The sequence below is a fragment of the Oncorhynchus nerka genome, linkage group LG7 (assembly GCF_034236695.1).
Source record: "Oncorhynchus nerka isolate Pitt River linkage group LG7, Oner_Uvic_2.0, whole genome shotgun sequence".
NCBI classification, from domain to species: domain Eukaryota; kingdom Metazoa; phylum Chordata; class Actinopteri; order Salmoniformes; family Salmonidae; genus Oncorhynchus; species Oncorhynchus nerka.
The window spans coordinates 86,604,801-86,624,632 of NC_088402.1; the positions used below are offsets into that span (position 1 = coordinate 86,604,801).

Consider the following 19,832-nt stretch of genomic DNA (forward strand, 5'->3'; position numbering starts at 1 on the left):
CTGCTGCCTGTGCACGAGCTGAGCGCCTGCTGCCGGTGCACGAGCTGAGCGCCTGCTGCCGGTGCACGAGCTGAGCGCCTGCTGCCTGTGCACGAGCTGAGCGCCTGCTGCCTGTGCACGAGCTGAGCGCCTGCTGCCGAGGTCACTCACAGTGCACTTTTGCAGCCAGGTACGTGTGTTGTGACTGAGTGTGTGATAGAGAAAAATCGGTTTTGTGTCATTTAGAGGGAAAATGCGTGCATTTTAAGCATTTGAGTCACTTTTCAAAAGTTGCTAAAAGTTCCAAATAATTTGTTTTAAAGTAGCTAAATTTGTTTTTAGGTGCTGTTTGAGAAAAAAAAGTTTGCCAGGGTAGTCTGAAAAGTTGCCAAATCTAGCAACATAATTGCTAAATTGGCATCACTGATTCGCCAGTTTCCTCAGTATGACGACCGGGACGAACGGATTTTGGTTCCTTTCACGTCACGAATGACACGTGTATTCAAGATGGCGGCCGCGGCGATGGTAAGTGGGAAGCAATACAATTTTGTTCTTCAAACATCTGTCAGATTTCACTGTCTACCTTCAACTACAAGCATATTGTTGTGTTATTCTTCATATCCGAGTTTACTTTATCAAGTGAAATAAAAAGTTATGATTTAACGGTATTTAAATGTGGTGTCCTTCTACATTGTTGGTTTGTCAATGGTGCAGAAGTGCTAGTAGTAGGCTAGTGTTGACGACGCTAACCAGCTAACTTGTCATTTGTGTTTTCCAGCGTAAATCCACAATACAATAATGTTCCTTCGTTCTTACTGTATGTTGACCAGAAAGGAAATATTTCGGTTACCGTTACGGTTGACAGTTAACAGTAATACTTGACTTCGTAGCCCTTGGCTTTTGCGTAGCTGGGCTGTTATCTGTCTAGCCAACAACCTCCTACAGAAATGTAAGGTTAGCTAACCTGGCTAGTGAATTAGTTTCAATCATAATCTAACATTAGTTACGCATACGCTTTCCAAACGTTTGTAGCAACTGGGAATGCAAAGCAGGTCGTTTTCATGTGGGAGTTGGCTAGTTCGAGCACCAGAACCAGTTTAGTTAGCTAACGTTACGTGGCGAATGCTAACGTTACGTGGTTCGCTGGCTAGCTATGCATTTTCGCATTGTGTGTATTATATAAATGTAGCCAAAGGCGATCTCCTTGCTGAGTTTCTATGTGGCGTATTTAGTTGACATTCACATCAAAACAATTTACTAATAATGTCACCTAGCTATTTAGTTAAAGTTAGCTAGTTAAGTGTGCTATTGTGAGTGTGGATATTGTCATACTCATTTTTATACAGATAGGTAGCTAACAAACACCTGTAGCTGCCTAAGAAATTCATCATTTGAAACGAGATTAATACGATACCTTTGGCTACATTGGGTTGTTTGGTTTGTTTTTATCAACATGTATCTTTTCAGTGTTTTAACGTTTCACTGCTAACACAGAATGTTCATGCTTGTCCCCCGCCCATCCCCAGAACCAATGCAGAATAGTTACTGTCTGATTAGAGTCATGGATACAGTGGTTTTTCAAGCACTCCAGACAGGAAAGCGAAATCCAGTTTGACTGGTGTGACATTTAGTTTTAGTAGAAGGCCTATGTTTGCCTGCTAAATCTTGAGCTCTCTCAATCTGAGTGAAAGGGATTTATATAGCCTGCACATTCAATGCAATTTCCCATCTGTAAATGTTTTTGTTGTCCAGTACTAGGTTTAACCTGGATCTGGGAACCCTGGTTAAGGTGACCTCCCACCCCAGCTTTAAAATGATGTATTGTTCTAATATTTGTCATGCAGTGTTATTGTAACACCCTTAAGCATACAGTAGATAATCCACAAGATCATGTTGAGATATTAAGGTGTTTCTATACCATCAGTGGGCTGTGTAGGCCTGCGGTCTAGCCACTGTAACTGGTTAGATGCGCCACACTGTAGGTCCATGCCAAGTACACTCTCAAAGTTTTGTGTAAGTGATTGAGACATCTTGGATTGTGCTTGATACTGTGCACCAATAAACCTACTACATTTGAATCTGATAACCATCATCTCAGGTTGAAAAATGTTTCTCACCTTACATGTCCCGACGGCGCCTCCACTCTCCATTGATTGCTCAATTTCCATTGTGGGTATGTGGCAACTAGTCTGTTTGTGTGTTGCAGGCGACGTGGTTGGCCCTTCTGCTGTTGTCCTTGTTGCCTGGAGGAGTCCAGGCCTTTTACGTGCCTGGAGTTGCTCCTATGAACTTCCACCAGAACAGTGCTGTAGACATTAAGGTAAACTAAGCAGAAACGTGTCCTACTCCTTCTAGCCTTTTTATGTCTAATCAGCATAATACTCTAATGTTTTTGGCTGTGTTTGTTTCTGCCTTGGCTTCTTATGGATTTACTAAGTTGCCGTTGTTTGGTTTTCTAAGTATGATGATGTATGTTATCATAACCTCATTTTGATACAGAGACAAAAGCCTGTTTAGCTCAAATGCTTTTCCAAGGCAGACTGAGGTGAAAACTAGGTATTGGTTGTGTAGCCTATTTGCATGCAGTTGGCAGGTCAGGCAGTCAGTCACTCAAATGAATGTGCATATTGATCCCCCCCCCCACCACCACCAGGCCGTGAAGCTGACCAGCTCCCGGACCCAGCTTCCCTATGAATACTACTCCTTGCCCTTCTGTCAGCCTGATAAAGTGGTCTACAAAGCAGAGAACCTGGGTCAGTAAGCATCTCTCTCTGCTCTCCTCTCATGCAGATGTGTTGTTGTTGTGTCGCTGTTTGGAAGGTTTACTCTTTGCTTGTGTATTGTGTGTGTGTTTGCTGATGATTAGTCTTTGCTTGTGTATTGTGTGTGTGTTAGCTGATGGTTAGTCTTTGCTTGTGTATTGTGTGTATTTGCTGATGATTCGTCTTTGCTTGTGTACTGTGTGTATTTGCTGATGATTCGTCTTTGCTTGTGTATTGTGTGTATTTGCTGATGATTAGTCTTTGCTTGTGTATTGTGTGTATTTGCTGATGATTAGTCTTTGCTTGTGTATTGTGTGTATTTGCTGATGATTAGTCTTTGCTTGTGTATTGTGTGTGTGTTTGCTGATGATTAGTCTTTGCTTGTGTATTGTGTGTATTTGCTGATGATTAGTCTTTGCTTGTGTATTGTGTGTATTTGCTGATGATTAGTCTTTGCTTGTGTACTGTGTGTATTTGCTGATGATTAGTCTTTGCTTGTGTATTGTGTGTATTTGCTGATGATTAGTCTTTGCTTGTGTATTGTGTGTATTTGCTGATGATTAGTCTTTGCTTGTGTATTGTGTGTATTTGCTGATGATTAGTCTTTGCTTGTGTATTGTGTGTATTTGCTGATGATTAGTCTTTGCTTGTGTATTGTGTGTATTTGCTGATGATTAGTCTTTGCTTGTGTATTGTGTGTATTTGCTGATGATTAGTCTTTGCTTGTGTATTGTGTGTATTTGCTGATGATTAGTCTTTGCTTGTGTACTGTGTGTATTTGCTGATGATTAGTCTTTGCTTGTGTATTGTGTGTATTTGCTGATGATTAGTCTTTGCTTGTGTATTGTGTGTATTTGCTGATGATTAGTCTTTGCTTGTGTATTGTGTGTATTTGCTGATGATTAGTCTTTGCTTGTGTATTGTGTGTATTTGCTGATGATTAGTCTTTGCTTGTGTATTGTGTGTATTTGCTGATGATTAGTCTTTGCTTGTGTATTGCGTGTGTATTTGCTGATGATTAGTCTTTGCTTGTGTATTGTGTGTATTTGCTGATGATTAGTCTTTGCTTGTGTACTGTGTGTATTTGCTGATGATTAGTCTTTGCTTGTGTATTGTTGTGCTGATGATTAGTCTTTGCTTGTGTGTTGTGTGTATTTGCTGTCTTTGCTTGTGTATTGTGTGTATTTGCTGATGATTAGTCTTTGCTTGTGTATTGTGTGTATTTGCTGATGATTAGTCTTTGCTTGTGTACTGTGTTAGTCTTTGCTTGTGTATTTGCTGATGATTAGTCTTTGCTTGTGTATTTGTGTTAGTCTTTGCTTGTGTATTTGCTGATGATTAGTCTTTGCTTGTGTATTGTGTGTATTTGCTGATGATTAGTCTTTGCTTGTGTATTGTGTGTATTTGCTGATGATTAGTCTTTGCTTGTGTATTGTGTGTATTTGCTGATGATTAGTCTTTGCTTGTGTATTGCGTGTGTATTTGCTGATGATTAGTCTTTGCTTGTGTACTGTGTGTATTTGCTGATGATTAGTCTTTGCTTGTGTATTGCGTGTGTATTTGCTGATGATTAGTCTTTGCTTGTGATTTATTATCATCTGTTGCACCTCAAGGCCCTCACCAAGAAGTCCTATTGACGTGTTATTCTGTGTGTGTGCAGGGGAGGTGTTACGCGGGGACCGTATTGTCAACACCCTGTACTCGGTACTCATGACCCAGGACAGGAAGTGTGAGGTGGTTTGTGCCAAGCTGAAACTCAACGTGCAGCAGAGTAAGCTGGTGGCTGAGCGAATTCAGGAGGAGTACTATGTTCACCTGTGAGTTCCCTTTCCTCATTACTCTTTCTCACCTTTTTTAAGAAACAGTCAGCATGCCTGTGAATCATCTACCATTGGATCAATACAATTAGGCAGCGCATTTATCAGGTAACTGTGTAAAATGCTCCTGTATGGTCCATTTTAATCCTGTCTATAAACGCCCACAGCATTGCAGACAACCTCCCAGTGGCTACGCGGCTGGAGTTCAACCCCAACATAGAGGCTGAGGACAAGGAGGTGGTGAAGGATGTTCAGTTTGAACATGGCTACAGGTTGGGCTTCACTGACAACAGCAAGGTACTGAACCGCTTTACAAGGGCATAACTAAAGGGTGGAGAGAGAGCATGGACACATCTGAATGAGATTAGGGGAGTGGAACGCTGAATCCTTCTATTTGACCCCCTTACACTTTTCACATGTGAAGACAGCAGGGTTTTTTCTAGATATACCATTTGTTTTTATAGAACAGATCTTGTTGGGCAGGGGATCTTAACATTTTTTCAGCTTGAGGCCCAAATGACAACTTGACCGTCCACCCGAGCCCAAACTCGTCCTTCAACGACCCAAATTAATAAAAAATAGTGTGTGATTATAGATAACTCACAATCCTCTCACATGCCCAGGGCCTACTTTGGGTCCCAAGTCAAACCATAGTTTAAGAAACCCTGCTTTAGGGTGTTTTGTGTTCTGTTCTCTCTGCTACCTGTCCTACAGTATGTTGTGTCTCTACTATAGTTCTACCTGTCCTACAGTATGTTGTGTCTCTACTATAGTTCTACCTGTCCTACAGTATGTTGTGTCTCTACTATAGTTCTACCTGTCCTACAGTATGTTGTGTCTCTACTATAGTTCTACCTGTCCTACAGTATGTTGTGTCTCTACTATAGTTCTACCTGTCCTACAGTATGTTGTCTCTACTATAGTTCTACCTGTCCTACAGTATATTGTCTCTACTATAGTTCTACCTGTCCTACAGTATGTTGTGTCTCTACTATAGTTCTACCTGTCCTACAGTATGTTGTCTCTACTATAGTTCTACCTGTCCTACAGTATGTTGTCTCTACTATAGTTCTACCTGTCCTACAGTATGTTGTCTCTACTATAGTTCTACCTGTCCTACAGTATGTTGTCTCTACTATAGTTCTACCTGTCCTACAGTATGTTGTCTCTACTATAGTTCTACCTGTCCTACAGTATGTTGTCTCTACTATAGTTCTACCTGTCCTACAGTATGTTGTCTCTACTATAGTTCTACCTGTCCTACAGTATGTTGTCTCTACTATAGTTCTACCTGTCCTACAGTATGTTGTCTCTACTATAGTTCTACCTGTCCTACAGTATGTTGTCTCTACTATAGTTCTACCTGTCCTACAGTATGTTGTCTCTACTATAGTTCTACCTGTCCTACAGTATGTTGTCTCTACTATAGTTCTACCTGTCCTACAGTATGTTGTGTCTCTACTATAGTTCTACCTGTCCTACAGTATGTTGTCTCTACTATAGTTCTACCTGTCCTACAGTATGTTGTCTCTACTATAGTTCTACCTGTCCTACAGTATGTTGTCTCTCTACTATAGTTCTACCTGTCCTACAGTATGTTGTCTCTACTATAGTTCTACCTGTCCTACAGTATGTTGTCTCTCTACTATAGTTCTACCTGTCCTACAGTATGTCGTCTCTACTATAGTTCTACCTGTCCTACAGTATGTTGTTTCTCTACTATAGTTCTACCTCCACAACCACCTGTCCTTCATCATCTACTACCACAAGGAGAAGCTGGAGGAGGGGGAAGAGCACAACTACAGAGTTGTTCGTTTTGAGGTGGTTCCCCAGAGTGTCAAGGTGGAGGGTAAGTTACACAGTGTCCTTCCTGAGGTACGAACGGGTTATTTGAGCCCAATAAACAGTGTATTCAAGCATTTAAAAAAATACAGGTCATAATAAGGTCTGGAACGGCGCGAATGGCTTCAAACACATGGAAACCATGTTGATACCGTTCCACCTATTCCACTCGTTATTACCACGTGCCCTTCCTCCCCAATTAAGGCGCCACCAACCTCCTGTGAAATACAGTGTGTTTCTATTCTCCCCCTTCTCTATGTTAATTCTCTGTATGGATCCCTCTGCAGACCTAAAGGCGGCTGATAAGGGGTCGTGTACCCTGCCCGAGGCCACTAACTCAGCTCCTCAGGAGATTGACCCCTCCAAGGACAATGACGTTCTTTTCACCTACTCTGTCCGCTGGGAGGTAAGAGGCACGGCCCCTCTCTTTATGTTCTATCTTTAGGTTTTTAGCAACGGCAAAGAGTTTAGATTTTCCTCTGTAAAATGTGAAACGTTGTGATTCACTTCAAATAGACTGTCACTTGACTTAGCTGGCTACGTTGTTAATGGACCTCTTCACTGAGGAATGCAGTTATTTGTTTTTGTTAAATATATTTTTCTTTGTTTGCTAGGCTCCTTGATTGTGTAATTGGTTGTCTTGTAATGCAAGGTTCTCTAGATAAAGAGCCCTTGGGTCTCATTAAGGACTACCCTTCCTAAAGAAATAGAAATGGAGCCCGTTTGTCTGCCCTGTAGGAGAGCCAGGTGAAGTGGGCATCTCGCTGGGACACCTACCTGACCATGAGCGACGTGCAGATCCACTGGTTCTCCATCGTCAACTCAGTGGTGGTGGTCTTCTTCCTCTCTGGGATCCTCAGTATGATCATCATCAGGACCCTGAGGAAGGACATCGCCAACTACAACAGAGAGGATGACATAGTAAGAGACCCCACTCACTCTGCTAAATATGACATGGCTTTGGCTTCTGACATCACTTTGGCTTCTGACATCACTTTGGCTTCTGACATCACTTTGGCTTCTGACATCACTTTGGCTTCTGACATCACTTTGTGTCTGTAGCTGCAGAGAGAGAGACTCAGTTAAATAAGTGTGAGACTGCGGAGATTTCAAAATGCGACGGGTTGTGTTCACCCTCAAGAAAAGTATTTTCTTCTTCATGTTGTGTGAATGAATGTGGGTAGTGTCTGTAAAATACCCATGTCTGTCTTCGTTAGGAGGACACCATGGAGGAGTCGGGCTGGAAGAATGTCCATGGAGACGTGTTCAGACCTCCACAGTATCCCATGATCCTCAGCTCTCTGCTGGGCTCGGGCATACAGCTCTTCTGCATGATCCTCATCGTTATCTGTAAGTGGGCTGTAAAAAACGGGACTCCTAAAACCTCTTCAATAGTACTCTTATCTACCAACTGGCATTTCCATCAAGGACGTGCATTGTAATGTCTGGATATGGGTCATCCATCACAACTGGAGATGAAAGCGTGGTCGTGTTTGTCTCTGTGACATGGGGCTGAAGCTGCTGTGCTATCTGTCCTGTAGTCGTGGCCATGTTGGGGATGCTGTCGCCTTCCAGTAGAGGGGCCCTGATGACCACTTCCTGCTTCCTGTTTATGTTCATGGGGTAAGACACGAGAGAGTTGCCCTCCTTATTTCTCTCGCCCAATCCGACTTGTGGACATTTTTGATAAGTATAAGCAGTATGGGGGGGGCTTCCACCTAGCTTGTCAGAGGGTGTGGTGGAGCGAGTGATTTTATATGTTGCTTACACCTATCAAATCCTCTCAGATATCCACACAGAAATTGGGTATAGTATAGAGCTCCATAGGGGTCCATTTGGGGCTGGGGTCTCTGGCTGGGGCCTCTGGCTGGGGCCTCTGGCTGGAGCCTCTGGCTGGAGTCTCTGGCTGGGCCTCTGGCTGGGGCCTCTGGCTGGGGCCTCTGGCTGGGGCCTCTGGCTTGGGCCTCTGGCTGGGGCCTCTGTCTGCACGCTGTGGGAGAGCCATCCGTATGACTGTTTTCTCTTCCTAGTGTGTTCGGTGGATACTTTGCTGGCAGACTCTACCGCACGCTGAAAGGCCATCGGTGGAAGAAGGGAGCGTTCTGTGTGAGTACTACAAATGGATGCTATCAATGGCTAATACTGTATGTTTAAGGAAACTTATAGTGTCCTGTTGCCTACTGTTCATGTGGGACTGTTTCTCCTCCGCTCTGCCTGCAGACGGCCACTCTGTACCCTGCCGTGGTCTTCTGCATCTGCTTCGTTCTCAACTGTTTCATCTGGGGAGAGCACTCGTCTGGAGCCGTGAGCTAGCTAGTCTCCTCCATTACAGGCCCACTGTTTAACATATTCACTCACTGTCATAACTAGGACCGGTGTTTGTGTCTACCTCACAGCATAGTAAAGACTATATCTCTTAGTTGAAATAGGACTGTGATGTCTTGTGTTGACATCAATCACACCATCTCCCCCTCCCTCCTCAGGTCCCCTTCACCACCATGCTGGCTCTACTCTGCATGTGGTTCGGTATCTCCATGCCGCTGGTCTACTTGGGCTACTACTTTGGCTTCCGCAAGCAGCCATACGATAACCCCGTCCGCACCAATCAGATCCCTCGCCAGGTACCTGAGCAGCGTTGGTACATGAACAAGTTTGTGGGGTGAGTGTCCTTGTCAAGCCTGCCTACAGCTATGTTCTAGAGCAGTGGTTCCTGAACTTTTTATAGTCCTGTACTCCAAACATTCAACCTCTAGCTGCGTACCCCCTCTAGCACCAAGGTCAGCACACTCTCAAATGTTGTTTTTAGTCATCATCGTAAGCCTGCCACACACACACTATACAATACATTAATTAAACATAAGAATGAGTGTGAGTTTTTGTCACAACCTGGCTCGTGGGAAGTGACAAAGAACTCTTATAGGACCAGGGCACAAATAATAATAATCAATAATTTTGCTCTTTATTTAGCCATCTTACATATAAAACTTTTTGTTCATCAAAAATTGTGAATAACTCACCACAGGTTAATGAGAAGGGTGTGCTTGAAAGGGATGCACATAACTGCAATGTTGGGTTGTACTGGAGAGAGTCTCAGTCTTAAATAATTTTCCAAACAGTCTGTGCCTGTATTTAGTTGTCATACTAGTGAGGGCTGAGAACCCACTCTCACATAGGTACGTGGTTGCCTGCATTTAGTTGTCATACTAGTGAGGGCTGAGAACCCACTCTCACATAGGTACGTGGTTGCCTGTATTTAGTTGTCATACTAGTGAGGGCAGAGAATCTACTCTCACATAGGTACGTGGTTGCAATCAGTGCCTTAACAGCGCAATTTGCCAATGCATGATACTGAGCGCAGCCCAATCCAGAAATCTGGCAGTGGCTTCTGATTAAATAACATGAGGCTCTCTTGTTCAGATATGGGTAAGTGGACTGGAGGCAGGGCATGAAAGGGATAACGAATCCAGCTGTTTGTCTTCGGCTTCAGGAGAGTACCTGCGTAATTGCGCACCCAGCTCACCCATGTGCTTCGCTATATCACATTTGACATTGTCCATAAAAGCTTGAGTTTATTTGCACACAAAAAATCAAACATATGGAAAGACCTGTGTGTTGTCCTTGTTAATGCAGACAGAGAAGAGCTCCAACGTCTTAATCAGCCTCAATTTTGTCCCCACATTGAATATAAACTCGGCAGAAACAGAAACGTCCCTTTTTCAGGACCCTGTCTTTCAAAGATAATTCTTATAAATCCAAATAACTTCAGATGTTCATTTTAAAAGGGTTCAAACACTGGTTCCCATGCTTGTTCAATGAACCATAAACAATTAATGAACATGCACCTGTGGAATGGTTGTTAAGACACCAACAGCTTACAGACAATTTTTTTAACCTTTATTTAACTATTAAGAACAAATTCTTATTTTCAATGACGGCCTAGGAACAGTGGGTTTAACTGCCTGTTCAGGGGTAGAACGACGGAATTTTTACAGTGTCAGTTCAGGGATTCGATCTTGCAACCTTTCGGTTCCTAGTCCAATGCTCTAACCACTAGGCTACCTGCCTCCACGGTAGGCAATTAAGGTCACAGTTGTGAAAACTTAGGACATTAAAGAGGTCTTTTCTACTGACTCTGAAAAACACCAAAAGAAAGATGCCCAGGGTCCCTGCTCATCTCTGTGACCGTGCCTTAGGCATGCTGCAAGGAGGCATGAGGACTGCAGATGTAGCCAGGGCACTAAATTGCAACGTCCGTACTGTGAGACGCCTAAGACAGTGCTACAAGGAGACAGGACAGACAGCTGATTATCCTCGCAGTGGCAGACCACGTGTAACAACACCTGCATAGGATCGGTACATCCGAACATCACACCTGCGGGACAGGTACAGGATGGCAGCAACACCTGCCCGAGTTACACCAGGAACGCACAATCCCTCCATCAGTGCTCAGACTGTCCACAATAGGCTGAGAGAGGCTGGACTGAGGGCTTGTAGGCCTGTTGTAAGGCAGGTCCTCACCAGACATCACCGACAACAACGTCTCCTATGGGCACAAACCCACCGTCGCTGGACCAGACAGGACTGGCAAAAAGTGCCCTTCACTGACGCGTCCTGGTTTTATCTCACCAGGGATGATGGTCAAATTTGCGTTTATTGTCGAAGGAATGCGTGTTACACCGAGGCCTGTACTCTGGAGCGGGATCTATTTGGAGTTGGGGGGTCCGTCATGGTCTGGGGCGGTGTGTCACAGCATCATCGGACTGAGCTTGTTATCGCAACGCTGTGCGTTACAGGGAAGACGTCCTTCTCCCTCATGTGGTAACCTTACTGCAGGCTCATCATGACATGACCCTCCAGCATGACAACGCTGTGCGTTACAGGGAAGACATCCTCCCTCATGTGGTAACCTTACTGCAGGCTCATCATGACATGTCCCTCCAGCATGACAACGCTGTGCGTTACAGGGAAGACGTCCTTCTCCCTCATGTGGTAACCTTACTGCAGGCTCATCATGACATGTCCCTCCAGCATGACATTGCCACCAGCCATACTGCTCGTTCTGTGCGTAATTTCCTGCAAGACAGGAATGTCAGTGTTCTGCCATGGCCAGTGAAGAACCCTGATCCCCCCCCCCCCCCCCCGAAATGTCCGGGAACTTGCAGGTGCCTTGAAGAGTGGGGTAACATCTCACAGCAAGAACTGGCAAATCTGGTGTCCATGAGGAGGAGATGCACTGCAGTACTTAATGCAGCTGGTGGCCACATCAGATACTGACTTTGATTTTGACCCCCCCCCCCTTTGTTCAGGGATACGTTATTCCATGTCTGTTAGTCACATGTCTGTGGAACTTGTTCAGTTTGTCTCAGTTGTTAAATCTTATGTTCATAAAAATATTTACACGTGTTAAGTTTGCTGACAATAAATGAGGTTGAGAATGAGAGAATGAGAGGACGTTTCTTCTTTTTTTGATGAGTTTAGTTGCGGAGAATCCCTGTAATCCTAGATTCAGATCATTCCGGAGAGGAAAAAACATCACCCAGATTAGATGTGTAATTGCGCACCCAACTCACTCAGGTGCTTTGCTATATCACATTTGATATTGTCCGTAAGCTTGAGTTCATTTGCACACAAAAAAATCATACAATGATGGAAATACCTGTGTGTTGTCCTTGTTAATGCAGACAGAGAAGAGCTCCAACTTCTTAATCATCGCCACAAATTGTGTCCTGCACATTGAATATAGTTGCAGAGAGTCCCTGTAATCCTAGATTCAGATCATTCAGGCGAGAAAGAACATCACCCAGATAGGCCAGTGGTGTGAGAAACTCGTCATCATGCAAGAGGTCAGACAAGTGAAAATGATGGTCAGTAAAGAACTTTAAGCTCGTTTCTCAATTAAAAAAATGAAACGTCAATACTTTCCCCCTTGATAACCAGCGCACTTCTGTATGTTGTAAAAGTGTTACATGGTCGCTGCCCATATCATTGCATAGTGCAGAGAATACACGAGAGTTCAAGGGGCCTTGCTTTAAGAAAGTTGACAAATGTCTTTCAATCTGTCAGGCATTCCCTTGGCAGCAAGAGCCTCTCGGTGGATGCTGCAGTGTACGCAAGTAGCGTCGGGAGCAACTGCTGGCACGCGCGTTACCACTCCACTATGTCTCCTTGTCATGACTTTTTGCGCCATCAGTACAGATACCAACTCATCTTGACCACCAAAGTCCATTTATCACAAAGCTGTCCAGTACTTTAAAAATAACCATGTTGTCCTGGTTTCCAGTGGTTTGCAGAAGAGGATGTCTTCCTTAATTGACACACACCCCCACCCATAAACGTAACGGACATATACCAGGAGCTGTGCCAGGCCCGCCACGTCTGTTGACTCATCCAGCTGTAACAGACATATACCAGGAGCTGTGCCAGGCCCGCCACGTCTGTTGACTCATCCAGCTGTAACAGACATATATCAGGAGCTGTGCCAGGCCTGTTGACTCATCCAGCTGTAACAGACATATACCAGGAGCTGTGCCAGGCCCTCCACGTCTGTTGACTCATCCAGCTATAACAGACATATACCAGGAGCTGTGCCAGGCCCTGTTGACTCATCCAGCTGTAACAGACATATATCAGGAGCTGTGTCAGGCCCACCACGTCTGTTGACTCATCCAGCTGTAACAGACATGTACAAGGAGCTGTGCCAGGCCTGTTGACTCATCCAGCTGTAACGCATAGAAGTCACTGGCTCGTATGCGAAGCAGTAATTGTTTCAAAACATGTCCTGCCATTTCAGTGATGCGTCGTGAAACAGTGTTGTTTGATGAAGTCATTGTCTGTATAGTTTTTTGGGCCTTTTCCCCCAACGTTGTCCCAGGCATATCTGCGGCAGCAGGAAGAATTAAGTCCTCCTCAATAGTATGGGGCTTGCCTGTTCTAGTCACTCAGTAGGTCACCATATAAGATGCTTCTAGACCCTTCTTATTAATGGTATCTGTTGCTATTATACACATCTTACTACTCGAAAGTCGTCTTTATTCTCTCAAACTCTGTGGCTTATTTTAATTTGTCATGTTTCTAAATTTCCTGTGAGAGAGTAACGGTTAATGTGATTGGATGTTAATTATTTGACTAGGCAACCTGTATTTGACATTGTTGTTATTTCGCTGAACACTAGATGGTTTCATTTTATTTTTGGCAGGGAAACGAGGCTACTCAGGCGAGGGGGGGGGGGGAAACTCACCCAAATGTATAGCCCCGTTGGAAAATATAAATGGACTGTTTGAAAATGTGAAGAAAAGTATTTGTATTTTAATGTGAATCACATTTTTATTTGGCGTACCCCAGTTTGGGAATACCTGCTGGGGAGCAAAGCCTTTCCTCATATCCAGTCACACAACTTGTCATTAAATCACTGTTGATCCTAATGCAGTGTCATAACGTTTTCTCTTTTTTTTATAGCATCCTGATGGCTGGGATTCTACCGTTTGGTGCCATGTTCATAGAGCTCTTCTTCATCTTCAGTGTGAGTAGAAGTCCTTTCCTCTAGCCTGTTCTATTCTAGCCTGTTGAAATAGGAGTGTAGAGGGGAACCGGAGGTGAAGTCCATCAAATGGATCTGGTTTATTACAAGTTACAACAGGGAGACACCACTAGGGGATGGGTATAGTTAATCGGATGTCCCAACGGACTTTAGTATTAACACCTGTGAGTGTTTTATTTTTGGGGGGTTATTTTAACAATGGAAAAAGCTTTTGTATACATTTTGAATTGTACATGTTACATTGTTACACGCAAGGATATACCATGACATTCTAAATAATTTAATAAAACAAACTTTAGAATGTAGTTTTTATGTACCGCACATTGAGCTACTTCAGATGTCACATGGCCTAGACAGATTACCCACTATCTGCTGTGGTGGCATTTTGCTTCACTCTGATTGGTCAAGAGAGTAGAGTAAAAAATATATATTATTTTTTAACTTTTTGGTCATTTCGACTAGCTGGTATTATTCGAAAAGCCACAACTGTTCTGTAAACACCAAACCAAAAAAGCAGTGACAGCCAGCTGCTACAGTTTCTGTTGTATTACTGGTCTCTGTTTTGAGACCACATATTGTGTCTCGTCTTTTCTCGGTGTCGGATGCATTGCGTCCTGCCTAAGAACAGCCCTTAGCCGTGGTATATTGGCCATATACCACACCTCCTCGCGCCTTATTGCTTAATTTAAAACATGGGCTTCCTACTTTACTGTCCTTTCATTGAAAAATATCCTCAACTTTGTCGCACTCGTCAGAATTTCCTTATTTCTCTGGTAGGGAAGAAGTTGTGCGCTCACTATTAGTAAGGACACAAGGGGAAGTTGTAACATTCAGAGTTTTTGGTCTATTTTAGACCTGTTTTGGGTTAGTGATCATTTGTATAGTTGTCTCTCTATTTGTCTCTGCCGTGCGCGTTCGGAGTCTAGCCCCCGTGTCTCTGCCGTGCGCGTTCGGAGTCTAGCCCCCGTGTCTCTGCCGTGCGCGTTCGGAGTCTAGCCCCCGTGTCTCTGCCGTGCGCGTTCGGAGTCTAGCCCCGTGTCTCTGCCGTGCGGTTCGGAGTCTAGCCCCGTGTCTCTGCCGTGCGCGTTCGGAGTCTAGCCCCCGTGTCTCTGCCGTGCGCGTTCGGAGTCTAGCCCCCGTGTCTCTGCCGTGCGCGTTCGGAGTCTAGCCCCCGTGTCTCTGCCGTGCGCGTTCGGAGTCTAGCCCCCGTGTCTCTGCCGTGCGCGTTCGGAGTCTAGCCCCCGTGTCTCTGCCGTGCGCGTTCGGAGTCTAGCCCCCGTGTCTCTGCCGTGCGCGTTCGGAGTCTAGCCCCCGTGTCTCTGCCGTGCGCGTTCGGAGTCTAGCCCCCGTGTCTCTGCCGTGCGCGTTCGGAGTCTAGCCCCCGTGTCTCTGCCGTACGTGGCACTGGTCTAATAGGTGTTGTCTGACTGTAAATCCTCCCTCTGCAGGCCATCTGGGAGAACCAGTTCTACTACCTGTTTGGTTTCCTCTTCCTGGTGTTCATCATCCTGGTGGTGTCCTGCTCCCAGATTAGTATCGTCATGGTCTACTTCCAGCTCTGTGCAGAGGTGAGGCGGTGCCCTGCTGTTTGGCTGCTGTGTGTGTATGGGGCATTGCATAGTGAAAGCATTGAGTGTGAACAGAAGTTCAGAGATATTCAGTTCTCAACCACAGTAGAACTTGATAGAGACGGGAGGTATGATTGGTGAGTTGTGACGTCACATGCATGTGCCCAACTGTGTGGTCTGTCTCCTGATGAGTGGGTCGCTCCACTAGTTGTGACATCACATGCATGTGCCCAACTGTGTGGTCTGTCTCCTGATGAGTGAGTCGCTCCACTAGTTGTGACATCACATGCATGTGCCCAACTGTGTGGTCTGTCTCCTGATGAGTGGGTCGCTCCACTAGTTGTGACATCACATGCATGTGCCCAACTGTGTGGTCTGTCTCCTGATGAGTGGGTCGCTCCACTAGTTGTGACATCACATGCATGTGCCCAACTGTGTGGTCTGTCTCCTGATGAGTGGGTCGCTCCACTAGTTGTGACATCACATGCATGTGCCCAACTGTGTGGTCTGTCTCCTGATGAGTGGGTCGCTCCACTAGTTGTGACATCACATGCATGTGCCCAACTGTGTGGTCTGTCTCCTGATGAGTGGGTCGCTCCACTAGTTGTGACATCACATGCATGTGCCCAACTGTGTGGTCTGTCTCCTGCAGGACTACCGGTGGTGGTGGAGGACCTTCCTGGTATCAGGGGGCTCGGCCTTCTACGTCCTTGTTTACGCTGTTTTCTACTTTGTCAACAAGGTAACTATCGAAGAGGTTTTGAGATGAACTTTTGAATGAGGTTGTTTAAGCAAGCTTAGATTGGCTGGTAGCTGCTTAGATTGGCTGGTAGCTGCTTAGATTGGCTGGTAGCTGCTTAGATTGGCTGGTAGCTGCTGCTTAGAATGGCTGGTAGCTGCTTAGATTGGCTGGTAGCTGCTGCTTAGAATGGCTGGTAGCTGCTTAGATTGGCTGGTAGCTGCTGCTTAGAATGGCTGGTAGCTGCTTAGATTGGCTGGTAGCTGCTGCTTAGAATGGCTGGTAGCTGCTTAGATTGGCTGGTAGCTGCTTAGAATGGCTGGTAGCTGCTTAGATTGGCTGGTAGCTGCTGCTTAGAATGGCTGGTAGCTGCTTAGAATGGCTGGTAGCTGCTTAGAATGGCTGGTAGCTGCTTAGAATGGCTGGTAGCTGCTTAGAATGGCTGGTAGCTGCTTAGATTGGCTGGTAGCTGCTGCTTAGAATGGCTGGTAGCTGCTTAGAATGGCTGGTAGCTGCTTAGAATGGCTGGTAGCTGCTGCTTAGAATGGCTGGTAGCTGTCTAACAACATGTTGACGTTGTGTTTCTCTTCCAGCTGGACATCGTGGAGTTTATTCCTTCCCTGTTGTACTTTGGCTACACGGCTCTCATGGTCCTGTCCTTCTGGCTCCTTACAGGGACAATCGGTTTTTATGCAGCGTACATGTTCATACGGAAGATCTACGCTGCCGTCAAAATCGACTGAGTTTGTTTCTTTTTTTTTTTTTTTTTTGTCACATTTTTCATTTTTTACATTTTTATTCTTTATGTTCAGCAATCACTGGCTTGTGTGTGTGTGTGTGGACACATGGACGTGTGAGGTGATGTTTGTGGAACAGAGACCCCTCCCCCCAATAGGCATGGAGAGACGACAGTAAGATGGCGCGCAGCCTGCAAACTCAACGATCATCCTCCCTGTTATTGGATGTCCAGAGACACAGAGATTTCCTATTGGACAGTCAATGTTTTCTACTGTGTTTCACCTTGTACACACAACATGGGCCAAAGCATGTCATATGAAACAGTCTCTGTACGTTTTACTGTCTGCTTTTGGAGCAAGCCTGGGTTCCACAGGACGACTCAAGTGCATTGGTTCAGAATTGAACTTTATTGTTTTAAAATCAGTAAGATATTTTAGTCGTAACTTCTTTCACACACCCTCTCTCTCTCTCTGTAAAGTTAGTTTATCTTTATTCCAGATACGTTTATGATCAGAGGTCACACTTGTAACGTCGCTAATAAGTATTATTTTTGTCTGAAAATATGCTGGGAAATGGACGTCTAACATTGGAACAGGCATATGGATATTAAAATATTCTGTTTTTTAAAAACTTAAATGGGACCATATCAGCCACAACTATAATCAGTCTCAATTTGACTCCCTGAAAACAATTGTCTCTCACATTAAGGAAACAGATTGTCTAAAATGTATCTTTTAAAGCGACCGGATTTCAATGTGGAGAAGCATAAATTTAATTTTCTCTTTAAATACTACTTGCAGGGAAGCCACTTGGGCTTAAGACTGTTGAAATATGAAATGTTATGGAACGAAATGTCAATTTTGATGAAAAGTAGTAATCCTTCAAATCACCTATATAATTTCTGGGCATTGTTTCTCCTAGGTCAATGTGTTTAAAATGGTTGGACAGATTGCATTACTAGGTGAGGTAATCAGCTCCATGGTCCCACTGAACTATGCATTATTTCTTTAAGTATGACTGTTTGGTTTCATAAAGGTCATGTTTTGAGTTGTCAGTGAGACACTGCTATTCTAACTATCGTTGTCGGTTGTCCCTGAGCATCAATGTCTTCTCGGATTACCTTAAACATGATTCTGTCATTGAGCATTTTAAGTGGAGTACAGTTATTCCCCATAAAACCACGAGCCAAGTCGGTGCTGTGTGAGATCGACAATGTGGTTTAGATTGTCGATAGGTTCGAGAAGGTACTACATGTCAACCTATTGTATTAATGGGCAGATCCTTCACTGGGTTTACTCTCTGTTACCCAGCTAGAATTCCCCACTAGTGGTTCTCGTCGTCTTGTAGATGGAGTTCCTCTTGATTGTGGAGTCTGAAATGCAGAAGATCCTGTAAACTATAACACGGGACCTACACAACTGAATGGAAGTGTGGTGAATGAGATTCAGAATATTCCAGACCTTTTACCACCATTTACTTTATTCTATGGGCCAGTTCCTCAGACCCAGATTAAGCCCGGTCCTGGATTACACATCATTCTCTATGGAGAATTACCATTGAAAGGTCATTTTGAGTCCAGGAATAGGTTTAATTTAGGTCCAGGAAACTGGGTCTTTTATGTTTGAGAGCTGAGCTTTCAGGAATGCAACCTTTTAGGTCAACGTTATTACCCTGCCAGTTTTTCCTTGATGAAGAGCATAGCAACCAACCATAGGACAGTCTGGTGGTCTTGCCCAGCAGATGGTGTTGGGATAGAGCTGCACTGGAAGAGAGAGGGATCGAACTGGTGCAGAGGGGGAATTACTCCATTCAGCATGTAGTGTATCACTGAATGAATCATACTTCTCCTCTCACACATTCACCTCCACAGTCAGTATTGCATCGGTCTTTTTCTTCCCTCTGTAAAGCCTTGTTCACACGGCAGGCCTTAATGCTCAAATCAGTTTTTTTTTTTTTAACAACAACTTGCTGTTTTGTTGTCCGAACAGCAAGTTACAAATGACCAAATTAGGTGTGTGTTCAGACAGTCATTTGCTGACACGGCTACGCTAGTTGTCATAGTAACGACAGGAAGTTTCACAGTTGCTTTGAATGTTCAAAATCATAGTGTAAAAACACGTTTAAAGCCTCAAAGGACAAAGATGATCCAACTTTCAAAACAAATCCTTTTTGGTTATCCACAGCAGTTAACTAGCGAGCTAGGTAGCTGTTTAGCTTTTTAGAACATTCACTAATTTGTTTTGTAAACAACCTAGTTAGTTACCACATGTTCTTGTCAAACTGTCAACAGAGTAGCTAGCAAGCATCAAGATATGCCAAATAACAGTCTTAAAAACCAATTGAGGGCAAACGCAAAAGCCATGGCTGGGAAGATGGCTTGAAATATCAGATTCCATGTACTTTTTGGCCGTTTAGACTGCAGGAAAAAGAACCGATTTGAATTGGATATGCAAATAAATTGTATTTGACTCACTTCAAACTGCCAGTGTGAACTGGGCTTTAGTGTCAAAAGTGTTCCTGAGCTGCCAGCTCTCACTGCTCTCTGATTCAGAGACCGACAGACTTCCTCCCCTGGGCCCAACAAACAGATTTCTGGAGAGATTTCCTGCAGATGTACAGTTGACTGACAGGAGCCGTTGTATGTATGCGTGTGAATGAGTGTTGACTGTGTAAATACAACACATTGTATTGCTGAGGTTTGCTGTATAGTGGGGACTCTTGACTATATAAATATCATGTCATTGTTTTAGCCAAAAGCATGATTTTTAAAGACCTGTTTCTTGTCCCCTTTTCTTTACAGAATGCCCAGTGATATAATTTATGAAACTAATAAAGTACTGATGCGATGTT

At 44.3% G+C, this 19,832-nt stretch overlaps 1 protein-coding gene across 1 annotated transcript; it reads left to right on the forward strand.

Annotated features, from left to right (window-relative positions):
• Positions 1-402: 402 nt before the first annotated feature.
• On the forward strand, positions 403-19,832 carry LOC115119515 (transmembrane 9 superfamily member 4). Its single transcript, XM_029648348.2, has 17 exons — positions 403-504; positions 2,186-2,299; positions 2,633-2,732; positions 4,402-4,558; positions 4,726-4,855; positions 6,284-6,407; positions 6,688-6,806; positions 7,139-7,321; positions 7,618-7,750; positions 7,942-8,023; positions 8,431-8,506; positions 8,621-8,704; positions 8,884-9,059; positions 13,856-13,919; positions 15,386-15,505; positions 16,158-16,247; positions 16,838-19,832. Exons 1-17 carry the CDS (start codon positions 469-471, stop codon positions 16,985-16,987), a joined length of 1,938 nt encoding a protein of 645 aa, XP_029504208.1. The 5' UTR covers positions 403-468; the 3' UTR covers positions 16,988-19,832.

Bases quoted from the DNA above. Each gene is read 5' to 3' on its own strand.
- LOC115119515 (XM_029648348.2), top strand. From the start codon at position 469: ATGACACGTGTATTCAAGATGGCGGCCGCGGCGATG. The intron at 15,506-16,157 runs GTGAGGCGGTGC...TGTCTCCTGCAG, and splicing joins ACTTCCAGCTCTGTGCAGAG to GACTACCGGTGGTGGTGGAG. The intron at 16,248-16,837 runs GTAACTATCGAA...TTTCTCTTCCAG, and splicing joins TTTTCTACTTTGTCAACAAG to CTGGACATCGTGGAGTTTAT.